The sequence below is a fragment of the Protopterus annectens genome, chromosome 8.part0, assembly GCF_019279795.1.
Source record: "Protopterus annectens isolate FY-2018-M chromosome 8.part0, PAN1.0, whole genome shotgun sequence".
NCBI lineage: Eukaryota > Metazoa > Chordata > Ceratodontiformes > Protopteridae > Protopterus > Protopterus annectens.
In genome coordinates, this window is record NC_056741.1 from 1,164,867,608 (window position 1) to 1,164,884,862 (window position 17,255).

Genomic DNA, 17,255 nt, shown 5'->3' on the forward strand with positions numbered 1-17,255 from the left:
GGACCATCTGTCAAGGACACTTTCCCTCGCAACGAGCAGGAGGGGAAGACCTTGTCAGTGGTAGGGATTAAATTTTCTATCCCTCAAAGGATCTTCTCAAGGAAGCAAAGAGGGACTAAGAAAGGTTCTTTTCAGTCTCCTCAAGAAAATTCCTCTTCCAGAGGAAGAGGATTTAATGGTAGGCAATGCCCTAGAGGAAGAGGTTGTCCCCAAAACCAGGGCTTCATTGAATCCTTCTTTGACAAGCCCTTTCAGCCCTTCTGTAGCATTGCCTAGCTGTCCTACTCTGGAGGCAGTCATGGGCCATCTATCATTGCACTCAAACACCTGGACAGATCTAACAAATGACCGCTGGGTGCTAAGCATAATATCCAGAAGTTACTACATTCTCTTTTCGCTTCCACCTCCAAGCCCCAGGAAGAATCTCCCCAATGTACCACCCTGTCAGAGGGACTTCACCTTTCAGGAAGTTCAAAAACTTCTAGAAAAAGCCACCCAGAAGGTCCCAACTGAAAAACAAGGGTCCAAAATGTATTTGCGCTTTTTTTTTTTTGGTGCCAAAAAAGGCAGGGGACCTATGACCAGTACTGGATAAAGACGGGGGACCTACGACCAGTACTGGATCTAGGCAAGCTAAATCTGTATGTCAAGAAGTCGAAGTTTTGGATGGCAACTGTCCATAACATCTTGCAGCTTGAACTTCTGTACAAGGACAAATGGATGCGCGCTGTGGATCTCCAGGACACATACTGACATCTGCGCTTCCAGCTGGGAGACCATTATTATCAATTCAGAACCCTGCCCTTTGGCCTCACCACAGTCCCCCAGGTGTTTACCAAGTATATGGCAGGGGTAGCAGCTCACCTGAGACTGCAAGGATTCCAGGTGTTTCCATATTTGTACGCTCAGCTCCTTATGGCACGAACAAAGCATCAACTCCTCCAGGCCACAGAGTATCTACTGCAGACCTTCAACCAATTGTGAATCATGATAAGCCTGGCAATGTCAAACTTAACTCCTGTGCAAGACCTGGAGTTCATAGGAACGCAATTGAACACAATCTCAATAATAGCCGCATTGCCTCAACAACAGGTTATATTTCTGAGGCAACAAGTATAGACACTTCTGGACATGCCAGCTCCTCCAGCTCCTTCTGCATAACTGTGCGAGCACTAGGTTCGATTTCAGCAGAAATACTTCTAGTACCTTTAGTGAGGTTCTTCATGCAAGTACTGCAGTGGACCCTTGCGGTTCAGTGGTCCATCCTGTTTCCATCCTTTTATCAGTTCCTAATTAAACTAACCCCAGTTTGTAAATGCCATTCCCAGTAGTTGATGCTATCGGATGACCTATATCTAGGCAGACCCTTTTCGCTTCCCCTTCCAATGCTACAGTGACCATGGATGCTTCCCTGTTGGGGTGGGGGGGGCATTATTAGGGAAGAATGGTCCAAGACATGTGGTCCCTGGCAGAGGCCAAAGTGCACATAAATGTTCTAGAGATGATAGCAGTTCTCCTAACATTGCAAGCCTTCCACCACTGCCTCTCTCTGGGGATGATAGCCATTCATACAGACAACATGTCAGTTGTCTAGTACATCAACAAATGTGCAAACCCATTCATATTCCTTGTGTGGAGTGGCCATGAGAGTGTGGGAATGGGCAATCTCTTTGAACTGTTGTCGTCTTGGAGCGCACATTCCCAGAGACACCAACGTACTAGCAGACAGACTCAGCAGGTCCATCCTGAGCTCCCATAGTGATCCCTCAGTCAGTCAATAGCAAACCAGATTTCAGATGATGGGGCCAGCCTTGTTGCAATCTTTTTGCCTCTCCCTTAAACAACAAGTGCAGCAGGTATTTTGCTGTGATTCCTCCAGTTTGGGGAGTCCCCCAGGGACGCTCTAGTCCACGATTGGCCTTTGGGTCTCCTGTATGCTTACCCCCCCCCATACATCTGATCCCAAGAGTTGTACAGAAAGCCAGCAGATTGAAGACCTCACTAATTGTCATTGTCCCCTTCGGGCCTTGTTAGGTTTGGTTCCCCTTTATGTAGTGTCATCTGGAATTATCCCCCTTGGATATTGGATCTGTGTCAGGGTCTGATCTTACATCAGCCCCCCAATCTCTGGTCCCTTCGGTTAACTGCATGGTTTCTCCACTTCCAGTGATTCTAACAAAGTCCAGGCTAGACTCGCCAGTCCAAAGGATTATTCTTGCCTCTGTGTCCACAAAAAAGGTCTACAGTAGCAAGTGGAAAGGATTCTTAATTTGGGCCTCCAACAAGATATTGATCTTTTTTAGCCTCCATATCAGACATGCTCCTTTTTCTAGCTTCACGTTTCCAGGATGGAGCTAGTTTCTCTACTGTAAAGTTGCAACTGACAGCAGTTTTGATTTTTTACATTGGATGAGATTCTACCTTGTCATCCAAGCTGTGTAAAGCTTTTAGAAAAAGTCTTTTTAACTTAGGCTACCAGTCAAAGATCATTCTCCTCTGTGGGTTCTGACTATTGTCCAAGTTCTCACTCAAAAACCTTTTGAGCCAGCTGATTCTTGCTATAATTTTTATTTTGGAAAACAGCATTTCTTGTAGCGATAACCTCTGCAAAAAGGGTATCTGAATTGCAGGCATTCTTCTCCAAGTCACCATACATTATTTTCCATAAAGATAGGATATCTTTAAGAACTAACCCTTCCTTCAATACCTAAAGTGGCTATGTAGACAAATATCAACCAGACCATCCAGTTACCATTTTTTTTCCCAAACCATTCCAACCAGGGTGAATACATGTTGCATCTCCTTTATGTTCATAGGCAACTATATTCCTGTTTGCACAGGACACAAACATAGAAAATTTGAGTAATTATTCTTATCATTCTTACCCAATCACTTGGACCAAGCATTGTCGAAGATTGTAATCTCTCTAAATGGATTATGAATTGCAGTTCTCCCATTTATTCTTTAAATGGTATACCATGCCCTCCAGAAGCACATTCAACAAGGTCTATGACCACTTCATCCGGCTTCTCTACCAGAACTTCTATTGATGAGATTTGTGCTGCATTAACTTGGTCCAGACATCATACCCTTGTGTCTCACAATAAGTTACACATTGTTTTCAGAAGTAGAGTATCCTTTGGCTCCATGGTGCTCCAGCATATCCTTCCATGAGGGCCATCCAGGGAACTGTGTGGCTGGGGACTCTGACGCAGAGGTGAGGAAGAATAAAATAGACAACATTAGATTTAGAAGTTAGGTACTTCCCATAACTTGGCATCTGTGTTGTTAAATTTCATTCTTCCTCTTGTCACTCCCATCTGTCCCCCATCCTAATTGCCTGGAACATCTAGAGGAACTCGGGAACCCATAGGTTATTAGTTTGAGCTTCAGAGTATGACTGTCTTTTCTTCTAAATTAACTTTAAAAGGATAGGTATTTACCCTTTTGATAAATTCTTCGCAAGGAAGCAAACTCAGTCAGGCGTGAGGCATTATGGGAGAGGGAGGAGCTTGAGGCTGAGATCATAGCCTTGTAAAAGCAGCCGATGGGATCCGATGTAGGATCCTAGACCCAGAAGTGAGGAATAATGAAATTGGACAACACAGATGCCAAGTTATGATAAGTACAGAATTCTAATTATAGAACTATATGTTGTAGAAGATTTTTAAAGTTTAGGAAATCAGAAATGATTAAGTCATTGTTTAATTACATTAGACCCAAACTTGAGTATGGAATGAAAGTATGTAAACCTTACAAAAAACAAGCATGAGTAAACTGGAAAGAATACAGCAGAAATATACCAAGGGCATCCATGGATATGAAAATTTAAGTTATTATGGAAGACTAAAATATCTGAACTTGTACAGTGTCTCTTGTAGATATCTGAGGATATCTTATTCAGGTGTATAGGGCATTTAGAAACAACTACCTTTGGTAAAGTTTGGGGTTATCAAAAAGTAATAGAGAATTATCAGACAACCTATGTAGAAAATACTATAGGATTGAGAAGTGTATCAGTTGGTTCTCTAGTGTACTAATTGGTTCTATGAGAGAGCAGTTAATGTATGGAACAGACTACCAAATTGCATTAAGGCAAGAACTAGTTTAGATATTTTTAAGAACAGCATGGAAACTTATTATGGGAAAAAACTGTTTTGGTATATTGGCAGGCTAGAAGGGTTTTGATGCCTGTGCTTTGAAATATTTGTATGTATATATGTATGTATGCATTGAGTTAACTTACTGATGCATGAGTCTAAGGTTTGACTGCATATCTGTCTTTTTTTAAAACAGTTCTGCAAAAACCTTCAAGCCCAGTACGAGAGCTACCACGGACAGTAAATGTCAGTAAACCTGTTCAGGACCGTGTTTCTCTTATCCAGCAAATAACTACTCCAAAACCTGTGAGTAATTTGTCTTCATGCTAATTTGTGTAGAAACCATTGATGGTGAATGATGGTGCTGTTTATAGTTAATGTTATTGAACTGAATGCAGACTTGAAAGTGTTTTGCTTAGCCTTTCACAGAGGTAATCCTTTGTCAGCTCATTGAAGCCAGCATATACAATTTTGTTACCATGTTATCAAGAAAAAACAAATGCTTTCCTTGTCATATTGTATAAGTTTAACCTGGCCACACTCCTAGGATATGACATGCAGCCAGGGGAACTTAATGACGCAACCCACTCAGTGAGTGGCTTAATATTCATTTTTATTCTGTAGTGATTAATGCAAACACTTACCTGGCTCTGTGTCATGTTTGGGTGGGGGTAGTGTTATAGTGTGCTGTTTAGTAAAAATCAGAAGGCTTGCTGCAGTAATTGTTTTAACTAATAAACCAAGACACAGAGGGCCCAAGCAGTCACCATTTTGAAAAGACAACTTGTACTTCTCCAACTCTTTTTTTTTTCCCCATAAAGTATAGCACAGAGATTGCTACATGGAGAAATGACGTATTAGCTTGGTAATTTGTGACATGCCAGAAGACCTGTTTCCTGACCAAAGGGAAAGACAGTTTTTGCTTTTCTTATGTTTTCGTCATACTTGTATACCTGAATAAATGAATGCCATAGAAAGTGACACCTCTGAATTGTAGGGGCATATTGACAAATCCTGGGAAATGATCATAAACTCACATGTCTAGCAGTATCTATTGAGGCACCAAGAGGATGACACAAGTCTTTGAGAAGGTAAGTTCTAATCTAGTAACCGATACCAGAGTGGTGATGTAGATGAGATTCATAAGGACAGATTATCAGTAGGATGAAATATGGTTTCTGGCTTACTCAAAATTCAGAGTAATTTTGCATGGAGTTACTCTTGAGATCTTCAGCAAATCAGTGTCAGGTGCATAAGTGCCTGAGGGCTAGTAGACAGAATGTGTAGTACCGTTGCACAAGGAGAAGCAGGAAAAATCCAAGGAACCTGTTAGCTTAACATAATTTGCGAGGAAAGTCCTGGAGAAGATCCTGTGGGAAAGACTGTCTGCTTTCTTAGAAGACATCAATCTCCAGCAAAAAAGACAGTACGAGTTCATGGCTAGCAAGAGCTGCTAAGTCAAACATGATCCAGTTTTATGACTTGTTTACAGGAGTACTTGATAAGGCAGTACCAATGGACGTCAGCCACCTGGACTTCACAGAGGGCTTCACTTGGTCTTGCACAGGCAGTTGTTTAGTTCCTCAGTCTCCGTCTTATCCCACCCCCTACAGTTTTTCTAGAGTGCTGTGTAGTTGAAAGGTAGGACCCCGTGGGCTGTGGTGGAAGCAGGGTTGCCAGACGTCCCTATTTGGGCGGGGCTGTCCTGAGATCAGCAGCCTGATCCCGAGTCCCGCACTGCCGGTTTAAATCCTGGGCAGTCTCTGCTTTTTTTTTTGATTGGCCCGTATACCGGCATATGGGCCAATCAAAAATCACTAAACATGGAGCTTCTTGTGTTTAATGTGGAAGTTCTGCATTAAACACAAGAAGCTCCATGGTTAGCGATTTTTGATTGGCCCATATGCCGGTATACAGGCCAATCAAAACATCGCAAAACAGAGCTACTTCTGCTTAATGCGGAACTGCGATGTTCTGCATTAAACAGAAGTAGCTCCGTGTTTAGCGATTTTTGATTGGCCCATATGCCGGTATACGGGCCAATCAAAACATCGCAAAACAGAGCTACTTCTGTTTAATGCGGAACTGTGGAAAGACCTTTTTTTTTTTTTTCTTTTACTCTTCACTTACAGTGAAAGACCTTTTTTTTTTTTTAGACTTTGTCCGTACCTGGCCAGTCAAAAATCTGGCAACCCTGGGTGGAAGGGACAATGCAGGAATAAGGAGAGTAAATGGAGAAGTACCTCGGGAATTTGGTCCTGGGTCCATAATTCTTCACTTGGTTTGTTTTAGACATTTTGGAGGGACTAGATAACATTTTCAGCTTCTTTGTTGATGACACAGACCAACAGTGGCAGATAAGAGTCTAACAAGGGCTGTGGAAAGCTTGATCTGATGGACACTAAGATGGAAGTTGTGGTTTAGTGCAGACAGATGCACAATATTACACTTGAACTAGAGCAATCATAATTTCTTATGTATTTATTTAACATTTGTTTACTGGGAAAGTCCGACTTGGAATGAAGCCAATTTTCAGCGGATGCACAGGGAGAAACACTCCAGATGCATGTCTTTGTAATGTGAGAGGAAAGCGGTGCACACAGTGAAAACCCACACGAATGCAGGGAGGACATGCAGACTCTACACAGAAGGCACCCCAGCTGAGGATCAAACTGGAGAACGTCTTGCCATGAGGCGACAATGCAACCGCTGCACCACTGTCAAAAGAACTGGCAAGGAGTTGGTAGGATTCTTTCCTTTTTATAGTAGCTGTAGTTTGACTGTTAACTTGTTAGGGTTGAGGCTTAATATTTTTTGTTTGCCCACTTTGCAGCTGTACGTTGCTAGTCTCTTGCACTTAATTTGTTCATGTTTATGCTAGTTTATTTTTTTTCTGCTTTTTGCTTAGAATAAAAAAATGGGAGATGAACTAATAGCAGGAAAAGGATCTGGGGATGTTTGTTGCATCTTGATTGCCCAATTAAGAACTCATTAAGAGGGCATTGGCAGCAGCATATGAAATGCTGGCTGTATTCTCAGTGTGATATACTCCAGAAACAGAGATAATGTCCCTTCTCTACTGGGTCCTGGTTAAACCACACCGCTTAAGTACTTTGTGCAGTTTTTGAGGCCCTGTAAGGAAAGGATTTAGCTACTGAAAGGAAACCAGATGAAATCCATTAGAGTGCTGAGTGGAATGAAGGAGAAAGGATGTAACCATAGTGAATTAGCTGGAGCTCTTCTTGCCAGATACCAGAAGAATCAGGAAGGCCAAGATACTGCTGCACAGGATCATGTCCTGGAGATGTGAATGGAGTATCCTGAATAGCAGTCACAAAATTGGAAGGAGGGAGCACATGCAGCAGGGTGTAAAGAGTCACAAAGAATTTTGTGGACCTTTGAATGGCTGGTTGGAATAAATAGGGAAGGAATCCACTGAAATATTCTAGAGGGGATGATAATGGAGGTTGAGGTTGTGGACAGGTAGAATGTTAAGTACAATTACAGAGTGGACAGGAAGAGTTTGTTGTCTTTCTGCTGTCGAGTAGATGCAGTATAATGTGACTGGCTAAGTGGTAAGACTGTAAAACATGCATGATAAGAGAAGTAAAGGTGCAACAACATCATGGTTTTAGTCTGAAAGATAAGTAGCTTTGAAGCCCAAGAATACATTGTTAGAAACTCCTTGTGTTCTGACTGAAGAGTGCTCTCAAACAATCTGGAAATATATTGCTGATAAGTGTAATTCTTGGCAGTTTAACTTTTCAGTATTCTGCATTGTCTTAATTTTTGCCTGACTGAATTATTTTATATATTTGCTGGCATTGTTTTTTGTTTCTGATTGTATTACCTCAGCAAGAGCCTGCATGGGTGTCATGCAGAGTCCTGCAGAAGCAGTTAGAGAAAAGGGAGACTTTGAGTGGATTAAGTACCTCTGTTTTGCTTTTTATTGCTAAGCCACATTATTCTGACCATTTTTTTATTAACTTTGCTACTTTACTATTTTGAACTGTTTTAGCACTCAAAACTGTTTGTGTTCCCTTAGAACTAGCCAGCTTTCTAGTTTTAGCACTCAAAACTGTTTCTTTGTGCTCAGCACTTTCCAAATCTCGTTGCAAGCACTAAATAATGTACACATTACTGCAGCACTCAATTTTCCTCACTTATCAAGAGGAAATCAGTTCTTATACTTAAATTAATAAGCACTAGCCAGGCATGTCTAAGGGTCAGCTCCTGGTGTTTTTTCCTGTCCACCTGATGAATCTCGGCATCTTGGGGCAATGTAGCAATTGCGTCATGTACACTGATAACCCTCTCCTCCTACCACCCAACACTACAACCTGTGAGAGATGCGCTTATATAGCCAAACTGGAAGCCAAGCTCTCTCCAGCCAAGACTGGACTAGACAGTCAAGAGGAGAAGGTAAACACCACGCCGCATTCTACACATAGTCCATCAAAACCTACACCACCCAAACCCACACATAGTAACACAAAACACACATCTACATTTGCAGAGGCTCTCAATAAAAATCTGCCCTAACAGAGACCTCCAAAGCTGAAACACAAGCAGCCACCACCCCCAACACTACCTGAACGACACATAGCCCACAAAATCAGTGCGCCTGTCAACCTCAGCACATAAGGCCAAACAACATACCCAACACACTAGTCATTGGTGACTCTATATCAGGCACACTGACGTCACTCTCACCAGGCTAAACAAGGAGAATGTTACTGTCAGCTGCCTGTCAGGTGCCAGGATCCACCATATAATGCACGCACTCAGGTCACTCCACAACAAGTACAAATATGACTCTGTCATTGTCCATGTTGGAGTGAATGATCTGAGACATACCTCCCTGGACTACATGAAAAGAGACATGGAGGAGCTCTCTTATCGTATGGCCCAGACAAGTATGACACTAGCCCTGAGTAGCATCCTGCCATCACCCAGAATGATACCACAGTACAAGGACAAAAGTTCATAGATAGTTCATAGATTAGTACTAAGCTAACTGCCCATGCGAGCCATTTTAAGCCTAGCCAATTATCCCTTGTGAGATTCAAACCCTGTACCTTGTGCTTGTAAGGCAAACACCTTAACCATTAGGCCACCCTCCCAACCCAAAAGTCCCAACCCAAAAATCACCCAAAAGTCAAATGATTGACTTCAAATGATTGACTTCAATTGGCTAAGCTTCTGGTGTCATTCCAAGGGGATCCAGTATCTGTCTCCTGGGATGACATGATCAGCAGGCCACGATGCTTTGCCAGAGATGGCCTGCACCTGTCTCCTCTGGGATTCTGGATACTGGCTAAGGCTTTTGCCGCCCCTATAGTGCCTTTTTTAGGCAAGGCTCAAATATCAATTGCACCACTATAGTAGATAACAAACAAGCAAAATCTAAGGGTAATGCTACTCAATGCTAGAAGTCTAAACCTCAAAATGCACTCACTCGAGGCACTCCTTAAGATGAAGAACATCGACATCTGTGCAGTGACAGAGACCTGGTTTAAGGCTCCAGAGATCACCCTGCATTACCAGGCTACAATTCTTACCACACATTTCGGCCACCTAACCTGGGCCAAAACACTAAAGGAGGAGGTGTTTCCATATTCATTAAGGATATCCACACCTCCAGGCTAGTTTCTCAACATAATGCATCCGAAAATATCCAAGTGCAATTAACACTGGACAAGACTGCAATTCAGGTTGTGGCTTGTTACAGATCCCCTGCCATGCCCCAGGACACACCCACTCCATGTTTCTCGATATACTGGATAATATTAAGGTACAGCCCAATACCCTAATATTGGGAGATTTCAACTACCCCACCATCAACTGGGAAAACTACTCGTGTACTAACTCATCTGCCCAACGTTTTCTGGAATTCATCAATTCCAATGCCCTGGATCAGCTTGTCCATACCCCTGCCAGGGGCAGCAACATCCTGGACCTAGTCATTACCAATATGAGTAACAGATGCTTCACACCAGAGGTCAACTACTCGTTGGTCAGGTCCGACCACAAGCTAATCACCCTAGACATCCACACCCCCCTCCCCCATTAAGGAAACCACAGTAAAACATTTCTCCAAAGCCAACTTCATTCTTCTGAAGTCAGAAGTGGCCAACTTCACGTTACCCACACAGATGGAAAATAGAGACACGATTGCTGAATCATATACAAAAGCACTGTGTAAGCACATACACGAGTGCATGGACCATGCCATCCCCAACAGAACCAAGATACTATCCTTCAGAAAAAGGAAGCCAAACTGGTGGTCCCCTGCCATAAACAAACTCTACAACAGAAGGAAGAAACTGTTGTAAAAAAGAGTAATATCCAATGATTGCAGGAACTCCCTGTTCAGCCTCAGCAAGAAGCTGAGATCTCTCATAAAATCCTCCAAAGCTAGTTACAAAAATAAAATTGCCATGGATTCTAAAGACAACCACAAAGCTTTCTACAGCTATGTCAGGAATCTCAATGGCAACACTCAGATCTGCTCAGCACTACAGCACAACGGCACTACATTTACCGAACCAACAGATATTGCCAACATCCTGGCAGACAGGTTCAGTAAAAACTTTACCCCCCCACCCCCCCAAAGGGCTCATCTCCATACCAGAAAATTGCAAAGTCCCTGTAATCACGGCTGCACAGGTAAAGACCGCACTCTCCAAAGCCAAGAACACAGCATCCATAGGACCGGACAACATCCCATTCTGCATGAACTACAGAACGAACTGGCACCCCACCTAAGCACCATGTTCAGCCATAGCCTCACTTCAGGATTTGTGCCTGTGGAATGGTGCACAGCGACGGTTATCCCACTCCACAAAGTGTGGTACCATCAATGACCCCGGGAACTACAGCCCCATTAGCCTGACGAGCCTGGTCTGCAAGACCATGGAACACATCATCCTGGAGCTTATAAACAAAGATGTAGGTAACCTCCAAACCCTGGACCCCACTCATTTTGGGTTTTTAAAAGGTAGATCATGCCTTTTAAACCTGAATGACTTCTTTGAAGCAGTCACCAGAGCCGTAGATGAGGGTAAGGTGGTGCACACAGCCTGTTTTGACCTCACCAAGGCTTTTAACACCATCCTCCACTCTGGTATTATAGATAAACTCACTGGACTAGGCATAAATCCATATGTCACAAGATGGGTGGCCAACTGGCTCACTGACAGAACCCATGCAGTGAAAGTAGCAGACACCAAATCTGACTTTAGACCAGTGACAAGTGGAGTAACACAGGGTTCAGTCCTGGGTCCTATCCTTTTCAGTATCTACTTCTCTGAATTCCAGGCTAATATAGCTGGTCTCTGGCTAATGAAATTCGCAGACAACTGCAAACTAGGAGCCATAATAGATTCACCTAGGGATGTGGACATTCTGCAAAGAGGCCTTACTGAGACTGATGCTTAGTGTCAGTCATAGCCTAAAGCTCAATGCTAAGAGGTGCATTGTCATCCCCTTTGGCAAAAACACCATATCCATGAACTACCACATAGGCGGTAGCATACTAAACACCGAAAGTGTGATGAGACCTTGGGGCACAGATGGACAGTGGTCTCTCCTTTGATGATCACGTCGCCACAGTAGTCAGGAAATCCTTCTACATGGCACACCCCATCACAAAAGGTTTCTCATCGAGAAAGAGAGGTCATCGTTCCTCTCTACTCATTTCTTATCAGAACCATTATAGGGTATAGCGTCCCATTTGGTGTGTACCTCGCAAGACATCTGCAACAACTAGAAAGGCCACAGAAATACTTCACTAGGAGGATTACTAGCCTCAAACAGATGCCATATGCAGACTGTCTCAAAAAACTCCAGCTCTACTCAGTCACATATCGCCTACGCAGTGGCGACCACTGCCTAACATACAAAGCCATGTCTAACCCAGATCTGATGGACATGCTACACTTGAATAAATTCCAATCTCTCCGAGCCACACTCTCCAGAGACCTAAACCTTGTCACCACAATAAACAGAACATGCTGGAGGGATAGATTCCTGTCCCAGAGACTTCCCATGCTCTGGAATAGGCTACCCATTCATGTAAAGCAGAGCTCCTCATTAGCCCTCTTTAAGAGAAATCTTGACAATTGGATGGGAAACAGAAATTCACCCTGGGGATCACTGCTGTGGCACTGCTCAACAGGGACACAGGAAACTAATTTTCTTGGGTGGCGAAAGCCAGGGAACCTCATTTGGCTAGGCTTATATAGGCTCTAGGGCTGATAGCCTAGTACATACCTATGAACCTAATAGCTGCAGAGCAGCTAGGCCATTGTGGTACAATATAAATGAAAGACCCATATTCATCATCCTTGCTCTTAGTGGTTTCAGGCTGTCAGGTTGTGAGAGTGCAAGATCTTCATTGCAAGCCAAAGAAGTCTTCCTTTTGGATAAAAATGTGATCTACTTAAGGGCCAGCTCCTCATTTAGAATCCTATCTCGCACAAACTCCATTTTTGGTTTTTCAGAGATGACTGAAGTTGATCGGAAGCATTTCAGTTGCAGTTGATTTATCAGCAGGCCCAATCCAATATCAAGGTTTACAGTGCTTCATTTTCTATTTTACAGTCGTCGTATAGCATAACCTAAGTCTACCAGACACTGCTCCAGCTGTTTTTATTTCTGTTCTATGGAAGTATCTTGGCCTCACATTAATCCTTCGTAACTTAGTACAAAACTTGAGCATTAGCATTGGGTAAAGTTTCCTTGGCCATATTTAAGTCATACCTCCCCTTAATATTTCATCTCTACTTTTGTAGTTGGTCCCATTGCATCCATGTATTCCTATGTAACACTCACTTTACAGTTGGGATTCATTTTGCATTCTTTTATATTCTTCATTAACTCTATCACTTATATGCTTCTGTTTCTTGCAAATGCTGTGTTCACAGGAACAGATCTGAAGCCATGTATGCATGTCAGTATGGAATGTTTCCAACTTGTGTCAACTCCAGAAAAAATTTTGTCAGCTCCCCCCTTCTGATACCGATTTATCATTCTACAACAGTTTTGGATTACAATTTTTGATTTACTTAAACACTGGAAGTGTATGACAGGTGATTTGTAACTAAGGAAACAAGCTATAAAATGTTTGTAGTCCCTTGGGGGCATAATTCATAGAAATAGCTTTTGTCTGATCCTCATTTATTCTATGCCTTGATAATTCTCAAAATTGTCTAAGCAACTTAACTAGCTTTATGTCCCTTTCTGAGTTTGCCGGGTATGCAGTCACATCTGCAGCATAGCCGGGTCTATATTGGAAAGACGAAATAGGCGAACCCTATATGATCGACACATAAACGTCTATCTACAAAAAGAGCGAAGGATGGAAACGCCGAAAGACACAATGCCGAACGGATTTTCCTGGTCAGCAAGTTGATTGTGGGGATGAGGAAATGTATCCTTTTCCCCACTGTAGAGCAGTCTCGGAGTTTGTATATATAAGTAGGGGGTGTGTGGGGGGTGCAGGGGGGCAAGTCCCCCTGCAAAAACGTTAATAAAAGTGTTTTGCGTTGTGTTTGTTTACTTTGGGTTTACTTGCATGTATGGTGCTGTTGCTTCCGGGAATCTGTTCGGCGTTGTGCATTTCCGTTTTCGTCCTTCGCTCTATTTGTTGATTGATGTTTGTGTCGCTCTTTTGGCGTTCGCCTATTTCGGGTTTCGTGCTTATAATATAGACCCACATAGCTAACCTCAACGTTCCTACAGACCTCTATACCTTTATATTATTCTGTTTTATTTTTTGTGGCAAGGGCTCTGAATAAATAGCAGAAATTGGGGGTGGGGGTAGACATCTTTGCCTGAACCCCCTCGCTATCCTAAATTCTGGCATCTAAGTGCCATTTACCTTAATTACTGCAGTAGAACCATTGTAGATCTTTTGTAATAGGAGAATTAATACCAGAGGGAAAACCATTTTATTTATAATCTCTGGCATACATCTCCACTCTACCATGTCCAAAGTTTTCTCAGCATCCAGTCCTGATAGGACTAATGTTTCCTCCTCATGATCAACCTTTGAATGTACATGTTTATGATATCAAATATTTGTCTGTTCTTCGCTAACTCACATTGATCCATATTAATAACTTTTGGCACAATCCTAGCCAAACTATTTACAGTAATGCCAACAAATACCTTATAATTATGGTTCAATATGAACCGGGATTAACTGTGTCCCTCCCCTCCTTCCATATCACCTATATTTGTACCTTTTTCCATGAAGCCAGATTCTTTTTCTCTTTTAAGATTTTAAATAATGCATTCAAAAAACAAATATCAAAACCACCCCAGGAACCACGAAGCTGAGGCAGAACTATATTGTATGAAATAGACTTTAATACATAAAGTAACTTAATACATGCATTAAAAAGTGCTTTTATGTCCAGAAGACACGTTGTCAAGTTAGTACAGCGTAAAACCATTACCACAGTTATATACCAGCAATCTCAATCAATTAGAAACTGCTATTAACATTTCAATATCATAATTTCCTAACACTCCATAATGATTTGAAGCTGAAACTCTTATTTAAGCCTGGTTCAGTAACAGCATTCAGTCTAATAATCCATTTATATTCTGTCTTCCCTGTCAAATTGCTAATATCTCTCTCACAAACTCACACTTAAAACCTGCAGTGCCATAAACTTAAAATTGTTGGTGGTGTCATTTACTAAAACATGTTTCACTAAAGCATTTCCATCATTTAACTTATTTGTATATACACGTATACATATATATGATTATAAATCCTCTTTAAATCTCCTGTTTGACTTCTGTACATAGAAACCTGTTCAACAGGTGTACATAGCCAGATAAACTAGGGTCTACATATTGCAATCTTCATAACACTGTGTATAGTATGTATGATTCATAACAGGATGTAAAAAACTATCATATATTTACAGTAATTGCAATTAAAACACGTGAAGGTTCCATTCTTTAATAATAACTTATTAACTTGCAGAGATCTGTAAAATAGGCTGCTACTTTAGTGATAGTTATTTAAAAGTAAACAATAGAGGGGGGTAAAGGAGAAGTCCCTGCAAATTACAACATTAATAATACCCCCCCAAGTTCAAACTCCGTGGTGAGAGATTTGGGAGCACATGCTGATAGCAACCTTAACTTTGATCACCATGTGTCCACAGTAGTAAGGAAGGCCTTGTTTGTTGCACATAAGTAAGGGCATAGCATCTAAAGCTAAGGAAGTTATAACTGTCTTGTACTTGGCCCGTATCAGACCGATAATAAAGTACAGTGCTTCCTTCTATGTGTACCTTACCAGACACGAGCAGCAGCTAGAGAGACCTCAGAGGTTTCTCACAAAAATAATTCAGGGCCTACAGCACATGACCTACTTGGACAGACTGTACGCTGTCTCATATAGACAGCTTAGAGGCGACTTGTGCCTGGCCTACAGAGCAGTCTTGAACCCTGCCTAAATGGAAATGCACATCTGCAAATCAAATGGGACAAGAGTCGCTTGCTCTTGGGACCATAACCTTGCTTGCGAAATTAACAGGACACACTGGAGAGACAGATATGTCTCGAAGAGGTTGCCACTCCTCTGGAACAAACTCTCAATTTACATAAAATGAAGCTCCTCAATGACCCTCTTTAAGCATAAATTAGGCAATTGGATGGGAAACTGTAAATGTACCTTGGGGGTTTCACCTGTGTCCCTCTTGCACAAGAGCAGCTGCTGCTTATGTTGGATTCCCATTGCATATATAGACTATATATCTTTTGTGTGTAAGGGAACCAGGGTATAACTTGGCTAGGCTTGTAAAGGCCAGAGGGCCAATAGCCTAGTAACCTCCTGTGAACTATTTTTCTAATATCAGGGTCATCAGATAGTGGTCAGTGTTACTGAATGACATCACAAATAAAATTAATACTCCTGGAAAAAGTAAGTGGTAGCCTATGCACGTAGCGCTTCAGTCGAAGCAGCTACCCTGTTACCAGGCTTCCTACTAAAAAAAAAAAAAAAAAAAAAAAAAAAAAAAACGGTTTAGCTTTCTCATTTCTCTTACTCCAGTTCCTGCTGCATAACACCATCTGTCTCACTTGCAGAGTAATGTCTTTCTCAAAAAGCTTCCTTCACATCATTAAATGCTTCACGTAATGTCATCATTGCTTTTCATACGAGTTGCCATCAAAATTTGATCTCGTAGATATTCATAAAAATATTGTTAGGATTTATTTTTTATTTTTTTTTTTTATTTTACATTTGTTGACCGGGCTAGTCTAGCTGGATATATGTCCATTTTCAGTAGAGGCCCGGGGAGATAAGCTCCAAAGTTAAAATGAATTTACATTAAAGAAATACATGAAAATAACAGAGTAAAAGAAAACATTATAACTGGTGACATAGTTATAAAGTGTAAAAATGCAGTAAGTAGAACATAAATGGTAAAAATATTGTTACAAAAATATTGTTACAAGTGACATTCTTGGAGAATACTAGCATAATGTACAGTAATTGAGGATAAAGGAAAGTAAGAAGAAAATAGCAGTTATGTAAGTACATCTAGTGGTATAACATGGAAAGAATATATATAAAAAAACACACCTTTTTATTTTATTTTATTTATTTATTTATTTATTTATTTATTTAATATATATATATAGATAGTAAGAAGGAAAAATAGATCAGTGGGTGTAAATATGAAGTAGATTTAGGGTTCTAAAGGTCTAGAATGTAGTCAGGTGTCAAGAGCTAGAGTTAGTCAGGATTAGAACAGGGGCACAGCCATTGTGATTTGAGGTAGAGCTTAAGTTCCTTTTTAAAGAGAGATTTAGAGGGAATAGTAGAAAGTTCAGAGGGAAGCAGATTCCAGTGTTTTCCAACAGTGTTAGAAAAAAGGGAATCTCCAGCCTTGTTGTTTGCTTTGTCAATATTTACAAGAAGTTTGTGTGCGGATCTTAGGGACTTTAGGTTATGGTAGGGGTAAATAAGAGTAGATAGTATAGGTGTTTTGTCAGGTTGATATAGAATTTGATGGGCTATGGCTAGTTGATTAATTTTTAGTTGCTGCTGAAATTCAAGCCAGCCTAGTTGCTTTAGATTAGTACAGTGGTGGGTTCTGTAAGGGTTACCTGTAGCAAATCTGGCTA

The 17,255-nt window shown here is 41.4% G+C and overlaps 1 protein-coding gene across 1 annotated transcript in view; it reads left to right on the forward strand.

The window, feature by feature from the left end:
- The window catches only part of WDR90 (WD repeat domain 90), a 1,773,335-nt gene that overhangs the window by 272,515 nt on the left and 1,483,565 nt on the right, over positions 1–17,255 (forward strand). Inside the window, exon 8 of the mRNA XM_044079383.1 lies at positions 4,297–4,406. Within this exon, the coding sequence (XP_043935318.1) occupies positions 4,297–4,406 (110 nt within the window). The remainder of the gene's footprint in view (positions 1–4,296; positions 4,407–17,255) is intronic.